This window comes from Rhinolophus ferrumequinum, chromosome 24 (assembly GCF_004115265.2).
Source record: "Rhinolophus ferrumequinum isolate MPI-CBG mRhiFer1 chromosome 24, mRhiFer1_v1.p, whole genome shotgun sequence".
Taxonomy (NCBI): Eukaryota; Metazoa; Chordata; class Mammalia; order Chiroptera; family Rhinolophidae; genus Rhinolophus; species Rhinolophus ferrumequinum.
Genome location: NC_046307.1, coordinates 6,157,807 through 6,178,714, shown reverse-complemented (window position 1 = coordinate 6,178,714; position 20,908 = coordinate 6,157,807). Strand labels below are relative to the sequence as shown.

At 42.2% G+C, this 20,908-nt stretch overlaps 1 protein-coding gene across 1 annotated transcript in view; it reads right to left on the bottom strand.

Moving 5' to 3' along the window:
• Nucleotides 1-20,908, bottom strand: part of TRRAP (transformation/transcription domain associated protein) — a 119,816-nt gene that overhangs the window by 61,069 nt on the left and 37,839 nt on the right. The window contains 12 exon segments of the mRNA XM_033095916.1: nt 185-304; nt 1,912-1,932; nt 2,056-2,109; nt 4,583-4,651; nt 8,105-8,275; nt 9,954-10,075; nt 11,417-11,513; nt 13,699-13,860; nt 14,349-14,609; nt 15,247-15,444; nt 15,572-15,789; nt 17,215-17,414. Of these exon segments, the coding sequence (XP_032951807.1) occupies nt 185-304; nt 1,912-1,932; nt 2,056-2,109; nt 4,583-4,651; nt 8,105-8,275; nt 9,954-10,075; nt 11,417-11,513; nt 13,699-13,860; nt 14,349-14,609; nt 15,247-15,444; nt 15,572-15,789; nt 17,215-17,414 (1,693 nt within the window).

Here is a 20,908-nt window from a genome sequence, read left to right as displayed (position 1 = left end):
GTCTATCGACCTAACGTGGTAGGAGTATACATCCCTCCCCCTTGTAACTGAGTGTGCTAACATAAGCAAATATTAATATCTAACATCTTTATACTGTTAGATGAATCCCTCTAAGATCTAACACAGTGAAAACGTTATAAGCAACAGAGGAAAAATCAGAATTAACCCTAAATTTGACCATTACCTCAATCAACATAGCCCGTTCTGTTTTCATCACAACCTCTAACAAAGGTTTGACCAGAGTCTGAGGTGCAGCTGGGATCAGATGAAAAAGGTTTATAATTGCTGAACAAATTTTCATTTCCTAATGAAGAAAACCAGAAATTATAAAATAGGCCAATTAATTTCGCTAGCTACAGATATCAACATTACTACAGACCCTACTATGGTCTAGCTACATTCGCAAGGCTAGCCACCAGATGCAGAGTTAACGTGTAAAAAGCACAACTTACCAGTCTCACGTGACAGCTGCAGCCTAAGGAGACTAAGTGCCCTTAGGCTTCAGATTTCACTGTCATGGAGGGCAGGGCGGGGGAAGCTGACTGTGTATACCTGTCGTGATTGTGCTGTTTTCTCACACACTGCCAAGTGTTGGAAGTGACCTTACGGGTTGCCCAGGCAGCCCCTCAGAGGAGGGGGATGGTCATGCCCATGGCGGGGAGAGCGTTAGGATTCCCTCAGTTTGCTGTGACATCATGGGGTCTTCCCAATGCACTAAACCCTGAGGGCAAAGACTTATTTTGCCCTCAAAACTCAGCACCAAGTCCTCAAAAGATACTTCAGTATTTACCCTGGAAATTAGTATCAACTTGAATAAATGATTGACCATGGTGCTAAGTATCTGTCAATCATGCCTAAAACTAAGAGCCAACAAACAGCTTCAGGGAATCACATGAAAAATGTGAAACACCAACAATTTTGCATGTTTTAATGTGCTAACAGCTCAGTGGCCAATTGCTCTGAGTGTCATTCCAACTTCCGTTCTCAGTTTCAGTTCCCCCAGTTTTGGGTCTGCAATTGCAGGGAATTCCCCATGACCACAGGGGAGGGCAGACTCTGACGCACCAGCCTGCGTGGCGTGCAGCAGGCTGTCCATGACCCCACGCTCAGTAAAATGGGGATGATAAACACTAGTCGTGAGTGAGGGGCCACATCCGGCCACATGTGAGATACTTCTCAAAATGCCTCTTTAAACCATGTCGGCTCCATGCCACCTCTCGAGTTCCCTTCTACAGTGTTTTCAAGTCTTGGCACAGAGTAAGTTCTACTCTGAAATTAGAATAACATTCTAATAATGGTCCTTTTATATTATGGGTTTTCGTTTTCCAAGCACTGTCACAAAGTCACTTCTTTTGGTCTTTCCAAAACCACTGGAAGGCAGGAATGACAGATATTATCATCCCCATTTTACAGAAGAGGGAAAGCTCAGGGTTGACTGTCCAAAGTCACAGTATTGGGGCTTCATCAGTGTGGGTGCGTAAACGAGACGCAGGGTACTGGGTGTGGGCGAGCACTGAGGTCAGTAGTGTGAAAGAAAACATAACTCCTCCTGACTCGTAGCAGGTATAATAGATTCTTTGTGGAGTTTCCTCTTCAGAGGTTGTTAGATGTATGAGTTCATATGAACATTATAATAGCAAAATCCAACTGAATCTTAAATATTGAGATATTGCAATTCTAACATGTAGAAAAACCAAAGAACTTAGAATCTTGCTTAAAACATCCTAATAGAAAACATGCGTGGCACCCGGACAGTTCACAGCAATGATACTAAGACAACTCTGCCACAGACAGACAATACGGCTCACTGCACTCAAAGGCACAACGCACTCTGTCCATCACAGAACCACAAGTCACAGCAAAACCAAATACGACCACGACCCCCTCCTGCACCTCCACTGAAATTCTCACCTCTACCCCTTCCATGGCAGGCTGAACCAAAACAAAAATTACAGCATGAAAAAAGGCAACGAAAAGGTGAAAAGAAAAGAAAAGAAATATAAACTGTTCTTCACATTGCAAGTCATAAACTGACTTTTAATAGGTTGTTCTCACCTCAAACTGACAGAATGGAGACAAGGAACATCTCCCGCACTCTGAAATGCTTTCCTGAGGATGGGGAGGAAAATCATCTTTTTTTTCTATTTATGTCATTTACATAAAAACTTCCCATATACTCATACACAGTAGGATTATTGGGGTAAACAAGACAGTAAAGACACAATTATCAGAAAGCACACAATAATTAATAAATGCTCAACAGCAAAAAAAACATCTTCCACCCTTCAGATGTCAAACATAGCCCTTCCAACAGTGTCAAATAGAGTGTACACCTCCCGTAAATCAAATGTAAAAAAAACAGGAATTTTGGGATTCTTGTCTTGGGGGAGAAACCTAAGACCTCGTTGCATGCAAACACATTTAAAAACTGTTTTGTTTAGAGTGAATTATTCAAGATTTTATGTGAAGTGCTAAGACATTTAAGAAAACAAAAAACAAAAAAACCTCTTTCCCAGCTAAAGTCAGGAGAATACCCGGGGGCTTAAGCCATGTCAGTTAGGCGTGTCAGAGGCCCCCACACTCAGAAAATCCCATAGGCCACAACCGGATAGCTGGGCAATCTTGTGAAGTAAAACTGTGAATGTGTGTGCATGTGTGAGTGTTGGGTGGGTGGGTATGTGTGTGTTTGTGTGCGCGTGTGTGTGTGTGTGTGTGTGTGTACAGACATGGCATAACAGGTGGTCATGAGTTCTGTCCTGGAAGTTCAATGCTAAACAGGCCAACTTTCCTAAACATGACGAGGGTGCAAAGCTTTGCTCATCAGGGGTACCCAATGTGACAGAGGGGCTTTTATTTAGTTTTATAGTCGACTAGTCAACATGTCTTCAGCTAGTTTCTCAACGAGTCAATGTTATTTGGGGATTTAACCAAGTAGGAACAAACTACTTTCCAAGACCCTTTTCCAATCCTGGACAACATCCATAAAAATGACCAGAGCTCAAGGGCAGACAAGCAGCTTGGCCCTGGGCTGAGGCAGTGGAGCCAGGGTCACGATGCCTGGGGATCCCAAAAGCCATGGCCCGAGTTCAGACCTGAGGCCTCCCTCACGCAGCTGGACGATCCCGGCTGCTCAGGGAATACACTCATCCGACAACCAACCTGCTTTATTCAGCAGGAGCTCAAGGACTTCCCGATGCCCCCCACTCCACCCCTCTGCAACTGTCCCCACCCCGAACCCTTCCAAATAACTTGCTATAAAAGTTTATGGAACTTTGTTGATCTAATGGAAGTCATTCATCTACCCACTGGGTTTTTTAATATTAATTCTAGAACTGGCTATGTGTTTCAGATAATTAACAGCTGATTATAAAAACAAATATAAATTTCAGAGGAAAAATACCTAACAGATGAAAGACAGGAGGAAAAGCAGAGGCACCTGCACCTACTCCCAAGAGTCTGGGCTTTTAAATACACTCTGCTCTCTCCCACGAAGATTCCCTGATTTTTTTTTCCTGTTTATATAAATAACAAACCTTCAAAGAGGTCATGGCTGGCATAACACTCCTAAAAAAGTTAAAAATCCTGGTTTAGTTTTGCTTATTTAGTTGGCTCTTTAAAAGCAGCAGGAAACAAGACTTACAGAAATAAAACACTTGACACACAATGGTCAAAACAAAGCATAATAAAGCCAAAAAAAATCAAGTTGGAATGAAACACAGCATCCAACAAATAGGCACAGGAGGACAAAAAGCCACATTAATTATGCCTCTGAAGAGCTACAGGATTCCCTTATCCGGACTGCTGTACAATTTCACCAGGCAAAACAGGAACTTACGGAAAACACAACCTCACCGACAGGAAAAGCATCCACTTAAAAAATATTTTAAAAGAATATTAACATATATAAGTAAGATTAGAGTCAAAACAGCAAGAACCATTCATTGTTAAGAGACAAAATCTTTAATGACCAACATTGGAGACTTACAAAGATTTGACTAATAAAACTTTGACTAATAAAAATGTGTTTTGAAGTACTAGCCATTTGACTCTTGGCAAACAACTGGGGTGGGAGATTTAGACCTAGAAAACATAAATTCTTTTACTTTTCAGTGATGCTTTATTACATTCTCCTAATGTTTTAAGTCCTAAAACCTCTACTTGGTTTTATGAGGCGATGACGATGGGAAGCAATGGAAAACAGCAGCTGAGGAGTGCACCACCATGCAAACAGCAGCTGCCAAGAACAGTCTAGAAAATACACTTTACACATTTTAAAGCAAAACTAGTAAAATGGAAACACTAACATATCAAGCTTCTAAAAATTCTCATCAACGAAAACGTCATATTAAAGTAAACAAAAGGGGGATTTTAAAGAAACATAAAAAAGAATGTTTCCAACAATTAAGAGAAATAAAAGGAAATAAAATGCTACTAAAATATGTTTAACAATTTAAATGGACTATAATCATATACAACTAGATTTCTGACCGGCATTTTAATTAAAAGCACTGCTCCAATATTAACATTGAGAACCGCAGTGCCCGGCAGGGTGGCCCCTCCCAGAAACACACAAGTCACTCACGTTTCCGTCGCTCCTCTGGCCCCCTTTATGGGTAAGGACCACAACTTCCATCCACTTCCGCAGATGTTGCTGTGGAAAAAAACATATCCTTAGACATTTCTTCCTCACAACAGGAGCATTTCAATTCCCAAATGCTGCTCTTAGCTGAAAACTCAGACGCAATCATTAATTTCCATCATATTTCATGTGAGAACGGCAGTGTTCCTATTACTGAAACAGCCCAACCATCACACTAGTGATGAGAATAAGCGGCATTGATTTATGTTCTATACACAGGCTGAATTTACCCTGCTCCACAGAAAACACGCCGAAACCTGGCCATTCCAACATGAGGATGTTTACTAGTGTCCATATTATTTCTGTCACCTTAGTACTGGGTTATTTGGCATCACAGCTGTTCACTGAATGCTGCAGGCACCATGCTAGGTAGTGGGGTAGAGAAGCAAACAAGCAGACATCACCCTGGTCCTCGTGGAGTTCAGGTTCCAGCGAGGAAAACAAGGTAAAACACACAGGTAGACGCTGTGTGGAACAACCACTGTGGTAAGAGCTGTGAAGGAGTAACAGGAACCAGCTTTAGATGAGGGTGGAGGTCACACGTGCCAGAAGCACAGGAAGAGCGCTCCAGGCAGAGAAAAGGAGGGAGAGAGGCCGAGGCCAGACACAGAAAGGCGGCCACTGCAGCTGGGGACATGCGCACAAAGGGGACCCTGGGGCAGGATCCCATCAGGTCAGAGCCCTGCACATCAGTGCAGAGATAGCGATTCCCTTCTGTGAAGAATGAGGGCGATCGTTCTGTGACAGAGCCCGTGTCCTGCTGCCAGAGCGAGAGAAGAGAGATCCCTGAGTCCAGAGCGACAGTGACCTGACCTGGGCACGTGGCATGTCCAGCAAAACCCAGCAGACAAGTGCATAGAGCCTACAGCTAAGACCACAACAAGAGCATCCAAATAAGTAACAGAAGTATCTTCATTACCCTTAACTATCCAACGTGCTCTTCGAAACACTGATGCCCCGCAGGAGCTTAAAGAATTGCTTCAAAAAAAGACTGCGGTAAAGCAGGCTTAGGGACAGATGGTTTAAATACGCCTACAAACTTTCTCTGAATCTTTAATGTAAAACTTCAAGAGAGGAATACAGGAAGTTGTTTCCCAAACTTACTTAGCTAGTGAACTGCATCTCATGGAAAACCTGTATCTGGCCAAGGTTCCAAAGAACACACATTGAGAAACACTAAAACAACGCATGTTTCTTCAAAAAACTAAGCACACTAATGTTTTACCGGTAAAATTCCTGGAAGGCTATCACCAGACTATATACTCATGCAACGTGTTATCTTATTAGAATAGCTATTTATACCAAAGACATGAAAGTAACAATATTAAAGGTGCAGAAAATGGCCAGCTACGTACATTACAGTTCATTCCGCTTTTAGATTCCCTAAAGGAAAAAAACAGTGCTAACTGGTATATAAAATTCATTTTCAGTTCAGTAAGAAGATATCCAAAACAACTAACCACATAAGAGAATTCAAGACCAAATGTCAAGCATTCAAATTTTAAGAAAGGAAAATTTCCAAAGTTGTTTCCATGAGTGCCCAGGTGTCTTAGCTCTTAAAATTATGCTGAAGGCTTGAGCTGTTAACCTCAAAATACATCAAATGAAGGACAACAAAGGCTGTGACTGAGTCCAGTTCTGCAGGACATGACGTGGCACAGCACCGTGGGCACAACATACCTACATCGGGAAGACCCAAGCCACACACGCAAAACACCATCAGCACAGGTCCAGGGTGGACTCGAGCAAGATGACTGCCAGATGAAAATGGCTGAACAAACAACAGTTTGAATCATTTTTTTTACCACAAGTACATCCAACACTCTCTGCTTTGAGAGGATTTTCAACCACTCAGAAAGCAGCTATAATGCAGAGAAAGAAAAAAAATTCCCTGAACAAACCAGAAACACCCATGTAGTTTATTTTAGGGAAAAAGACTCCTGGCTTTAATCAGAAACTACAGAGTATGAGGCCATTTTCTTCACACTGTTCTAAAACAATTTGGATAACAATGCTTACTAAATAAATTCCCTGCTCACAGCACATCTGAAGGGTTAGACTGGGGGTGGGGAGGAACACAAAATAAAAACCAAAGTTGCTTCAGGCAGACATCCAAAGACAGCAAGAAATTACAGCTGACAGAAGGAAGAGACAGAGTAATTTTGAAAAGGAGACAGACATAAAAAGACTAGGACATTGAGAAGACATGCACAGACCTCATATGAAAGCACCAATAGTTGTATATTATGTAAAATAATGTGTATACTTGTGCTCTCGTTAGGAAGTGATATAATTTCTCTTAATTTAACTACGCTTGTTTGTATGCACATAAATTGGTAAGTAAGTATGTGTATTACATATATTTGAAGGCTCAAAGAGAAGAAGTCTTCCAATTTGGAAAATTCACTTCCATATAATACTGTTTCCTAATTACACTCTACTATTAGAGCATCACTTACAATTTTTAGGATCAATCATAACACTATCGATTCCCAGTGAGGTATTTTGGTCATTGTATAGTTTTAGCTGTCTACAGATAAGAAACCAGTATGTGAGGTAAAAAGTTGTGTTGTTTTCATATACACTCCATACCTGTATCTAAATCTAGTTATCTACCTACTCCTGTTTACTGCTGGGGAGAAAAGTATACCAAAAACAAAAATAAAACCTCCAGGATCTTAAAACGTCTAAATGGCCAAAGGATACTTAAAAACACAAGCATGAAAAATACACATATGTTTGTAGTAACGTATCATGAAATCGTTAACAAATTATTTTTAAATATCTGTTTACTAGAAACAAAATCAAATACATAAGAAAGTTAATAGCTGAACCTTCTTCATCTGCTTACACTTCAAATTTAAACACTGCCAAAGAGATATTTTATTTGCGTCCAATTTCCTTGGTAATTCTTAAAAAAAAAAAAAAAAATCAAAGGACCTCTAGAGTTCTTAGAAGTTTTTCACTGTGTCATTGTCTATAATGGCAAAAGACTGGGAACAATCTCAGTGGTCATCGGTGGGGGAAGGATTAAATAAATTATGGCATGTCCACGTAATATTATATCGCCATAAAACAGAACGAAAAGCACTTTGTGTTCTGATATTAAATGATGGGGTGGTAATTAGAAAAAGTAAGAACTGTGTGTCTGTTATGCTTCCTTTTGTGGGAAATAAAAGAAGATACACATCTCTTATTACAAGTGTAAAACACCTCTAGGAAAACAAAACAAAACAAAACAAAACAAAACACACCTCTGGGGACACACAGCACACTGTTAATTAACACTGGGTGTACCTAGGAAGGGGTGTGGGGATTTGGAGGACAGGGAGGGAGGGACACCTTTTCACAGCACACCCTTCCATATACTTTGAATTTTAAATCATGTAAATACATTATTTATTTTAAAAAATAATTTAAATTTTCTGGTTTATTATTGAGTATGTTTAAATGCATGTGGCTTACCATCATCTGATCACAAAATTTATCATTGAAGGAGTTTGGGAAGAGCCTGGTAACCGAAGTCAGACGATTCACAACGTTCAGAGTCAAGCTTCGATAATCCCCCAGCATCATCAACAAAGGTCGCATATGAGTGTGGATTTGATCTACTTCTATGGTAGCACCTTCTAAAAACTATTAAAAAATAAAGGTTACAAATGAAAACAGGTAACAGAATATACTTTATAACAGAATGGAACACATACACTTTAGCAGCAAGTTGTCTTCTCTTGGGAAAATAGAATATTAACCATACATATTCCAAAAGTATGATGAAATGAGGAAGATTAGTCATTACTGGTTAAAACGAAGTGTGATCAAAAAAATACGGTGAATGTTTAAGTTCAATTTATTACGGTAAAAGACACATTGCCATTAATCCCCTTTAAAATACTCCCCCTCGCTTTGAATACACTTATCCCATCGTTCTTGCCACTTTCTGAAGCAGTTCTGGAAGTCCTCTTTCATGACTGTCTTTAGTTGCGCTATCGTGGCTGCCTGGATGTCCTCAATCATTTTGACTTTGGGGAAGAGCCAGAAGTCACATGGTGCCAGATCCAGTGAATAAGGTGGATGAGGACACACCGTAATGTTTTTATTTGACAGAAATTTCTGTATGAGAAGCAACGTGTGACAAGGAGTGTTGTCATGATGGAGGACACTTTAAAACACACCTTCTCTCAACCGTAGCTCACACGTGACTGACTGCACCAAACAAGCTGAAACTTGCCACACACTGTTAATAAGCTTCGATGTGCCACTTCCCGTATTGAAGATCCCTGCCTTTCCATTGGATGGCACTCGATAGCAGCAGTCACCATATTTTCTGATCACAACAGAAAGGCTCTGTGTCACACATCGCTTCTGGTACAGCAATTTCTGTCAAATTACACACATTACTACAGTGTGTCCTCATTCACCTTATTCACCGGATCTGGCACCGTGCGACTTCTGGCTCTTCCCCAAAGTCAAAATGACCATGAAAGGAAACTGTTTTGAATCGATTCAGGACACGGAGGCAGCCACAACAACACAACTAAAGACACTCACAAAAGAGGGCTTCTAGAACTGTTTCAGAAAACGGCAAGAACAATGGGATAAGTGTGTTTGAAGCGAGGGGGAGTATTTTCAGGGGGATTAATGGCAATGTGTCTTTTACTGTAATAATTTTTTTTTTTTTAAGATTTTTTTATTGGGGAAGGGGAACAGGACTTTATTGGGGAACAGTGTGTACTTCCAGGACCTTTTTCCAAGTCAAGTTGTTGTCCTTTCAATCTTAGTTGTGGAGGGCGCAGCTCAGCTCCAGGTCCAGTTGCCGTTGCTAGTTGCAGGGGGCACAGCCCACCATCCCTTGCGGGAGTCGAACCCAGCAACCTTGTGGTTGAGAGGACGTGCTCCAACCAACTGAGCCATCCAGGAGCTCGCGGCAGTTCAGCTCAAGGTGCCGTGTTCAATCTTAGTTGCAGGGGGTGGGGCCCACCATCCCTTGCGGGACTCAAGGAATTGAACTGGCAACCTTGCGGTTGAGAGCCCACTGGCCCATGTGGGAATCGAACCGGCAGACTTGGGAGTTAGGAGCATGGAGCTCTAACCGCTTGAGCCACTGGGCCGGCCCCCTGTAATAAATTTTTTTTATTTAAACATTTACCATATTGTTTGATCACACCTTGTATTTTAAAACAGTCAGTATAACTATGAAACAGGTAGAGATATCATTACAATCTAGTATGTATTAACCACAGGCTCTTCCAGACATACAAAGTAAACAGGAAGAACTCTTCAGGCAGAATTCTCACACCCCACCCCCACTCACCTTTCTCATACAGGCTTCTCCAGCCTCCTGGAGCTCACTATTGGTGGAATTAAGTGCTTTGAAGAGTGCAGCAATGATCTTCTCTCTAGATTGAGGAAGGTAATTGCAGGCAGCAAGCGCATCTTTAGGGAGAGAAATCAATATAATTTTCATTATTAACCTGAAAAATACATGAACAATTTCCCTGTCTAAAGGCTCTTACCAACCAACAAAAAATATGCATCACTAAACCTCTTTCCTAGAATCTGGCCTCAAGCAAGACAAAAGAATGCATGGTCTTCTACTCACATTATCTAAAGTGAAGTCAACAACATGTTAGAAAGGCCATGATAAATCTTACACCCTCCAAATAGGAGAAAGAGGGCTAAAGGGGGAAAACAGAGGGTCCCCAGTAACACTGCTGCCCCCAAGACATCTTCACATAGGGTGAGCATGGCTGACCTGCAGGCAGATATACTGAATTCATGCAGACGGCACACCTTGAATTTTGTGGTGAAGGGAACAGACAGACACACACAACCTGGCTTCTCTCTACTATCCACATCTAATCAGGCAGCCTCCTCCCAACTTGGGGGGATAAAGACGTTGAAAATACAAATATTCTTAGGAAGGGGACACACCTCAATCCTATGTTAGTTAAGAGAGAACATTCTGACATGAGTAATGTCCGTATCAGCTAACAGGAATGTATGAGAGGCACCCCACAGAAAAATCCCCACGGGAGAAGTGAGAAGCTGCCACATCCCCGCGCGGCCCCTCCCCCACTCTGGCCTTCTGTCTCTTCAACACCCCAGCCCATCCTCAAGCTCGAGCCTACGGTCTGTCTCTCTGCCTCTTACCACCAACTCAAGGATTCTGGCAGTATTTTGTTAAGGTAAGGGTGTAAACATCAACAAAGCAAGAGACAAAGTCAACTAAAATGCGAATATTGGGTATTTATTTACAAAAACATGGGGGGTGGCTGTTTCTAAGTATAAGGGTGAGTACCGATCTAGGACATTTTCCTAAACTTTGCCCAATTCCTGTGCCCAACACTGCAAACTGATGTTCCTCATTACAGCCTAGGGACAGGAGTCTCAACTACGCCTGAATCGTTCCAGTCTATAAAGGTTGCCGTGTGTCTTACTATGTACTCTGCTGCAGATGAAAATGGACTATCGGAATGGCATGACAACTCTCTAAAACCAGAAAATTAGGTTCATAAGAGAACGATAAAGAGTTTACTATAGAGTAAAATCCATAGTTTATTACAAAGTAACAAATGATTTAAATCCTAACAACCTATATAATCTACTGATATCTATCTCACTGCATAGTTTGATAACTTTGCAAACATAATTTTTTGATCTCACTTTTAAAAGAACATAAAAAGTCAAAAAAAAAAACCTAAACAACAACAAAAAAGGCCTCTATCCGCTTTCACTTTTATACCAGTAACTCACTCCCGATTTACATTAACTTACTTAATGCTGCAATTCGCAAAGGAACGAGTGACGGGAGGCTTTTGTAACAGGGCAGCTTTGTTAAAGCTGAATCTTCAGCCTCACATAAATTCAAGAGCTGCAAAAGAGAAAACATTTTAATTTAGTCTGCTCTTACTGTAAAGATATTAAGAACCTTGCAAATAACTGAACACGGCAATCTTCCACACACCCCACAACACAATTAACAACTGACAAACTAAACCAAAAGAATTTAAGTATCAAAATGTGACTGAGCTTCCTTATTCTAAAGCAAAGTCAGTCAGCCTCATTAGTGAAAGAAAGTACTTTCTCACCCACTGATACCACGTTTTTCTTTACACACAGAATCACTTTAACTGCAAATTCCATCATGGCAGGAACACTCATGCTTGTTCAGGGCTGCTTCCCAATGTCTCAGGCCAGGGCTCAGCAAATGTAAGTGCTGTCGTTCAATTATTTGAACAACAATACTTTTTTTTCAAGTACAGAAAAGCATAAAGAAGGAAGCTGAAAGTCACTGGGAATATTATAACTCAGAGATTCTGAAAATGGTTATCCTGCTAGACATTTATTTTATCATATCAGTATGTATTTATGTATCTAATATCTAAAATACCACATGTGGTGTTTTATTATTATTTTACCATTCTATTTACATCCGCAAAAAATGGTATAGGCTATACCATTTTTTTCCTTAAAGATTCCCACCTTGTAAAAGATTTAAAACAGTAGAAAAGGACATACAGTGATACCTACTTCAAGTTACCACCCCATTCCCTTCCCCTAAGAAACCACCATTACTAGTTACTTGTATGCCCTTCAAAACTACTCTCCTCATATAAACAGGGGTGTGGACGCACACATATATAGACACAGACACCTATACCCAAATCTAAATAGCTGCGATATAAAGCCCGAGTTCCAAGTGACCATAAACCCAAGTCCCGTGGGAAGCTTTCCCGGGAGAGTCCCAGGTCTGACCTCAAATCTACTGGACCTGAATCTCTAGGGACAGGACTCACAAGTCTCTATTTCTCAAAGATCCTCACACGTTTTGATGCAGTTAGCACACAGATAAACACTTAGAAAACCAGTTTCATCCCCCAAGATTTCCCAGTCACCACCACCAGGTTCTGGTCTGAAGCTTAGTGAGGAATTTTCCACACAGGTTAAAATGCACCTGCCTCTAGAACCACCAAAGGGAGGCTGCGCTCCCACTCTCCAGTGTTTCTCCTGGACCGTCAATCAAGTCTTATGAGCACTGACTCTTTCACAAGGGATACACGAGGTATGAAAGAGCAAGCCCCATGATCAAATGACCCTACGTCCAAGCAAACACACAGGACTTAAAAAACCCACAGCTAAATTTTCATAATTGGAAATTCACAGTTAGTATGGATCAGGACGGATTTGCTTCCTTAGGACTTTTGCCTGTTTACTGACAATGCTTCCAGAAGTATGATTCGTGTCCTGTAAAAATTTCACATTTGGGACTGATCACCAGATTATTATTGTATTCTAAGAATTAATGCTTAGAACCTGACTGTCTCTAAAATTTAATTTCTGTGTATCACTGTCTAGCATCGCCGCACACTGGAATGTTTACAGTGACAAATATTCTTCAGATGTCATCTGCCACTGCCCATTATCTTGGGTCAAGTCCGCTGAACGACAGGCAAGCCTGACAGGACAAGACCCAGGTTCTCCAAGGACGGTCGTGGCTCCCACCTAAGGTCCTCTGCTGTGGCCTCAGGTGTGTAACAAACCCTCAGGCTCAGTTCCTGCATCTTCGAAATGACAATAATCAGTGTCCCTTCTTCACGGGTGCTGTCAGCTACAGAAGAGCATCACGTGAAGTAAGTTCATAACAGCACACGGCACATTTAAGTGACTCATCAATTGAGTCAGCTGGCACTTGCTCTGTGCTAGTCTTACTGTGGGCACCAGCTGATGGGACAACAATTAAAGCAGACGGTACAGTCTCACCTCCAGTTACAAGTTTCAGGCCCTGAGGAGCAAGGTTCCCTGCAGAGGGCTAACGGAGTTCGAAGGACTCAGGAAACATTCACGTGTCGTTGAACACCTGCAGTTCCCACACCCACCTTCTCCCCAATCCCAGGCATGACATACCTGTGCAAAGTGCTGTGCCGGGATACGGCTGGTTACCTGTGTCACTGCCCAGACCTTCTCTAAACGCTGCCTGACCAGTGTTCACGCACAAAGACAGGTTAGCAGACACACGTCATCACCATCCACACCACGCCGCACCACCACCCCCCTACCTCTGTGTAGAACACCTTATGCTCCACCACGTTAAGATCCATCGTGAAGAGCCTGGGCTGCAAGGTGGTACAGAACGTGTTCCCCTCCATCAGGCCGATCTGCGCGTTGGCAGGCTGGTGTCTGAGCAAATGCTTCTTGGGTGGGACCATATCCTGGAGGACCTAGGACAGGCAAGGAGGACGCACCACTAACCAGCTGCCCCTCAAAAAGCCAACACCTCTCATCAAAATACTCTAAAGCAATTCCCAATCTGGAAACCGTAAGCGATGCAAAGGTATTACAGACGTCTTTCAGTTAGGGGAGGTGGGGAGGTTCCCTGTGCTAAAACTGGGCGCTCAATGTCCAACACATTTAATCCCTAAGGCTCCTGAGGAACCGCTTAAAACAAACACAAAAAAACGGAACTCCTAGATCGTGCTATACCGACCCAGAAAACCAACCTTCTGCTCTCTTGACACAATTACCGATATAGCCATTAATATAAGCACCTTGCTTTTTGCTATCTGAGGTCAAAAACAGCATGTATAACAGCACTGTGTGAGGTGCACATAAAATCATAAATTCCATACAGCTACAACTCGGATTTGAAGGAAAAAAAGTTTCAGAAGTTTTGGTCAGATTATACTAGTTTCAGTGACAGAAATCTCACCTCTTTGTGGGGTTCCATTATCACTGTCACACTTTTTCCAGTGACCTGGGCCAATACTTGCAGTGAATGCATAGCCTGTTTTCTCACAGTGGAATTTGGAGAGGTGACTTCTCGAACCAAGTCATGTGTCACGTGGTGAAAAGACTTTTCCTGAGCTGCCACGATCTCTTCCGCTCTCTCCTCATCTTTCAGAGGTGTCGCACACCTCATCAGAAGCTGCTCCAGGGTGGTCTTGGCCATGGCAACTGCCCCGTTGGAAACCTGCAGGCCAGGGACTCCTTAGATTGGAAAGGGGACGATGCTACCCATGGCACCCACGTCTCCTGCACACCTGCCTGCCATAAACACTGTCACTGGGGGTCCACGCCCCTCACACCTGGTAATTTAACAAGACTATTTATTTTCTAACCTCCATAACCTCGATACTTCAGTAGCTAAATCCCCTACTTACAGGTAATTTCTGTTTGTCATTCAGAAGAGGAAACGTAGACATGACCCTTGCATTTACCAAACAGGTAAGCTGGCAGTGCCTACCACATTCTTTGTCTGAGTTACACAGGCATGTAGGTTCATGAACAACGTGGCTTCTGTAGAACCGTATGCAGCACAAGCACTACTGAGCCCTATGGCAAGGCTGAGAAGTAGCACTCCCTTCGCAGATCACAGACGTACTGTGTGAAGTACTCTGGCCTCTGACTGTTCCTTATCAAGGCAGAGAGATATCTGATACCCAGAGAAAGCCGACAGGTGTTCTGATCTGTCCTTCTATTAAAGGTGCTGTAATGAAATCTAAGCTTCTAGGAGAGCAAATTTGCAGAACTGTCTCACGCTAACTGTTCTCCAGGGAAATCAGCTCCTTGAAACAGCTTGGTTAGGTTTGGGGCCACCCATCACCTACCTCTCCAGTTAAATCCATCATGACAAAGAGGAGCGCTTTGAGGAATGTCTGCTGGTTCTGGAGAACCCAAGTGAGAGGCAGCCGCTCCATGAGAAACTTAATGGACACCACACCCCCCAGCTTTGCATACCAGGCCTGTTCATAACAACACGCGCACAAGCGTTCCACAATGTAAGAAAACAGAGGCAGCTGGCACGCCTGAAGGGAAAAACAAACACGCCAATCATAATGTGTTACTGCGATCCTTAAACTACTGGTTTCTAGAATGACTACTCTTAGGCACAAGCACCCCCAAAATAGAAGGCCCTTCTCAATCCTTCCTTACCCTCTCCTTTGAGCCCAGGATGATACTTGCAACATCAAATATCACAGCGAGGGCCACCTCTCCGATCTTGCAAAGTTCCTTTTCTTCATATGCCATACAAATAGCTATTGCATCAATAAGAACCAAGGGATCCATTCCTTTCGACCCATTTTCTTCACTGTGAAACATGGCTGTGCTGGGCTGGCTGCCCACCTGGTAGCAAGGCAGCAAGAAAGGACCTGGAGGCGAGCAGAGGGAGCGTGAGAGAGGAGAGCACACACACCCCAACATTCTCGTCCCTCACACTGCAGAACTACCGCATTCTTTTCTTTGAGGTTAGAAACGTGATAAAAGTCAGCGCTGGTAACTTTCAGACCACCTTTTGTTAAACAGCAACTATTTAAAGTGGTCTGACTCGCACGAAGGCTATTTTTCTGAATGTTTTCCACTATACACTGTATATTTTCATATTTTCTCAATCACAAGTCAAAAATGTATTGGTTTAAAATGAGAACCACAATTGGGTATGTTCTTTTATAAAAAAGCATCACATAGGCAGAGCACTGGCAGGACTGTGGGTCACGCTCTGGGCATTCCGACATGCAAGTAACAAAAAAAAGCAGCAGCATCCAGCTGGGGCACCCAACACACGCAGAGAACAATCTGCCAGCAACTAGTATTAGGTTGGTGCCAAAGTAACTGCGGTTTAAAAGGTTAAAAATAATTGCAAAAAGTGCAATTACTTTGGCATGAACCTAATAATGAATGCTTCGCAGGTACCCAGCACCAGCATGAGAGGTACCGAGAAGGTTACACTGCTGGGAAGTTAACAAACACAGAGGAAACACTGCGAGACAATCTAAACGTTCAACTGTGCAGCACTGACTGTTCTGGCCAAGAAGAGTTAAGGGAAAGGTCTACATGTTCCGCAGCGTTCAGAGGAAGCAGCTCATCGATCTTCAGGGGAGGGCTTTGAGGGCACAACTGGAGCCGTGTACAAGCCTGTACAAGCCTGTGCCCTGACCAGTGCTGGCCTGGCAGGAGTAGCAAACATTCAGAGTAAGTGTTCAGAAACCCACACAGCACTGGGCATTGCCGTGACATTCTCACAGTCTTTTACAAAAGCACCAGTCTGCAGTGGATTAGAAATAAAACCAAAGAGACAAACAAAATCGGTCCTTAACCGCCCAGAGCCTGAGAGCCCTGCAGCAGAGGCGAGCAGCCACTCGAGGCGGGGAGCGGACGGGCAACCATCCCAGGAAGACAGAGGAGCAGTGCCAGGGAGACTTCGAGGAGCTGGCTGAAGAGCAGAGAGCAGGTAACAGAGCAGAGAGGTGACATTGGAAAACAACGCCATGGAAGAATATCAGCAACAAGTGTGCTTACAAACTCTGTTTTACACGCAGAGCGTCCAACATTATTCAGCCCCCATTTTTCATGAAAAACAAAGGGCCAAAATATTGCGTGTACTTCGCAGATAATACCTGGTAACAATTTTCGCAATATAGCAAGCACCCATCACTGAAATACCAATTATCTTTTCCAATGGTTATTAAGTGGACAATTAACAAAGCTCAAAACCCAATCACCCAAACTCAGCTTCTCTGAAACCCCACAATGCCCCGACCAAGTTTTAGAAGCACCACTTCCCCTGGGCCACTCACCGCACTGCTGGGCCACTGCCACCATTGTGTAGTGGCGAATCAAGCTGGCTACGAAGGGCAGGGCGCTGGGCCGGAGGTCTTTAATGACAGCAGACATGAAGGCTCCGGTCAGAGCCTGCTCAAACGTCTTCCGAGCAGGAGTGTCCTGGGCTTTGTAGCGATGTGATATGATGACATTAGGTATGGTCTTTTCTGTGAAGCTGAAAGACAAAACTAAGTCCATCACCACAGCACCAAAATCCTCGGCCGATGATTCCACCATTACTTTTTTATTTTCAACCTGCCCACCTTCCTCTTGTTTAGATGGGCCTGAGTGCGTTCAAGTCTCTGCTTTAATTTCAGCAACACCCGGAATCAAATACAATGAATTTCATTATAAATATTTATAACCAGTGGTTTAACAGACACCAAATATGTTCTGCCTGATATTAAAACAGGCAATGCATCAGAAGTAAATTACAAAATGGGGGCAGATTCAACATTTTCATATATTTTTAAGGTGATGTTTGATTTTGATCTTTTATAGTTAAGTAAGCCAAATTCTAAGAAGAAACTCCACCAGTGATCAAATAGAAATGAAAAAAGCTATAACTTAAAGGCAACTACACATCTGTTATACATTGAAAATCGCACCAATGGTACAGAATCAAACAGGGCTATAGATCTCATTGATAAAGCATTTACCACCAATTATATGAGATTAAAGCAGGCAGAGTCAGGAAAATACACACCCAACACAAGGATAAGAAACAGTCATCAATATTTTAAAAATTATTAGTTTCTGTGAAACTTGAACAGCTCCAGATAATAGTTCTATGCCGAGAAATCTCCTCTAATTTTTTCCCACTAATTCTCTGATTCTGCCTCTGAAGCCCACGTATTAACATGGGGCCCTTCATTTCCACACACGACATCTTCAAACAGCGTGAAGAGTGGTCATGCTGCTCCCCACTCCACACCTGAAAGTCTTCTCAGCTCTTTTCCAGGTCAAGATGATGCTCCTTAAAATGCACTGGGGTCACGGTGCCAAAACAGACATCTGACTCCCAGTACTGCCCCCCCAACCTGCTTTTCCCCAATGTTCCCAACTCCCCAGCCGGAGGAACTTCGATCCTTTCATCCACTTCCTATAGCACTTGCAGCACAATCCTAAGTGTTCCTCGAGGCCCCATCAGCCCTGGCCCACCCACCTGTCCCTCACCCAGGACGGCCCAGCATCACTGGTCACCTGCTGTGCCTGTCAGGAGGCCTCTGCCCTCACATTCTCTGAGCTTCCTCAGGATGTTTCCACAATGTTTCCTACTACTCTGAGAGGACTTCGCTGATCACCCTATTTTTTTAAAACTGCCCTTTTCACGCCCTATTCCCTTAGCCAGATAACATTTAATAGCACTTACCGCTACGTGAAATATTACACCTTTGTTTCTTCCTGACTGTTGCCCTGTCTCTCACTAGAATGTAAGTTCCTTGAAGGCTAGGATGCAGTCCTGTACACAGACCTTGCACAGTACCTGGTACCAGAAGGTACTCCATCTAAAGAGCAGCAAAAATGCACAGATGGAGAAAGGATGGTCTTTACAATAAATGGATACTGGATATCCAGAGGGCAAAAAATAAAAGTACACCACTACTCCACACCGCTACTTCACAAAAATCAATTCTAAAGAGATTAAAGATCAAAACGTGATCAAAACGTGAATGACAAATTATACAGCTTTTAAAAGATAACACAAGAGAGTATCTCCATGACCAGGACGAAGCAGGAAACGATTTCTTACACACGATGTAAAAAGCACGATGCAAAAGGAAAAATACATCAATTTGACCACAATAAAATCATGAACTTCTGTTTATCAAAAAACTCGACTGAAAGACTTAGAAACAATGACACCCCGGTAGCAACGAGCACACCCAGCACAGAAACCTTGGTTTCTATTCATTTCTTCAAGGAACTCTCTTCCCTTTCATAGGGAATGGTGATTCCAAGGTGGGGGGAGAGAAGGCACAAGGTGAAGGAACATCTTGTTGAGCTTGAAAGGAAGTGCTCAAAAACTGATGAGGATGCGTCAAAACACAGGAGCCAGCCTGGACAGGCTCTCACTGACTAAATTTGGCCATCAAAATACATAATGGATTTTTATCCAATAAGAATCCATGAACCAGGGTGGTGAGGGTGGGAGATGAGGGTAAGGGGGATCAAATATATGGTGATGGAAGGAGAACTGACTCTGGGTGGTGAACACACAATGGGATTTATGGATGATGTAATACAGAATTGTGCACCTCAAATCTATGTAATTTTACTAACAATTGTCACCCCAATAAATTTAAAAACAAAAATCCATGAACCTGTACTGCTATATACAAATATTAACGAAAAAGGAAAATCTCTTCCTTACTTTACAAAAAAAGGGAAACTGAAGATAGAAAATCAGCATTTTATGCGCTACAGTAGAATACTCCTCAGCAATAAAAAGGAGCAAGATACTGATAAACTGTGTCTCATGGATGAGTCTCAAAAGTATCGTGCCAGGTGAGAGGAGCCAGACACAAGAGACCACCCACTCTATGGTTCCATCTATGTGAAATATTAAATGTCCAGAAAAGGCAGATTTACAGAGAGAGGAAGTAGATGAATGGTTGCCTGGGGCTGTGAAAGGGAATTAACTGTAAATGAGCATGCGGGGGGAGGGGAAAATGTTGTGAAATGTTCTAAATCCGATTTATATTTGCAACACTCTCTAGGTTACTAAAAATCATTAAATTATACAGGTGAAGAAGTTAAATCTGGGATAAAGTATACCTCAATAAACTTGTTAAAAAGAAAGAAAACCACCATTTTGTAATCCTCATTACCAGTACTTGAATCAGGCACCAACGTCAATAATGCTATGGCCAGGAGATAGGACAGCATGAGAAACAGGATGTTTACATTGTTGCAAACTTTCTCCCCACCGATTACTTATAAACTACAAGTAGTAAATTAACAACCTGACAATAGAGATAGGGTGGAGGACACTCTCACCAATGGGACAAGCCAACATCTAACAGTCCCTGATGTGACTTCTGGGGGGTTTCTACTAGACGTGCACAGTTTGAATCCTCGTGTGACAAACCCACACTAGGAATATTCTACAAAATTACTGGACTGTATTTTCCAAAAATGTCAATGTCATAAAGATAAACAAAGGTCAAATAACTACCCTATTTTCTATGAATTTATCTAATTTATTGCAATTTAAAAATCTATTGGGTGAAACAGTTGTTCATAACTACTTTTTTAATGTCAAAGACATCTGGAGTGCAAACACCTCTTTATTTCTGACATTGGTTATTTGTGCCTTCTCTTCTTCACTCTGAGAAAGTACAGAAAGAAACTTGACTCTCTTCTTTACCCTAGCCAGAGGCTTTTCCATTTTATTACTCGTTCAAAGAATCAACTTGGATTTACTGAACTATGCTATTGTATGTTTTCCTCTTTTGTTCATTTCTTCTCGTATTTTTTTATTTTGTTATATTTTTCTCATTTTTAAAACAAGTATTTAGCTTAATCTTTGACATTTGTTCTTTTCTGATTTTTAACAACTTTACTGAGATATAATTTATATGCCATAGAATTCATTCATTTTAATTATACAGTTCAAGGAGTTTCAGTTAAATTTGTACAGTTATGCAACCATCACCATAGTCCAAA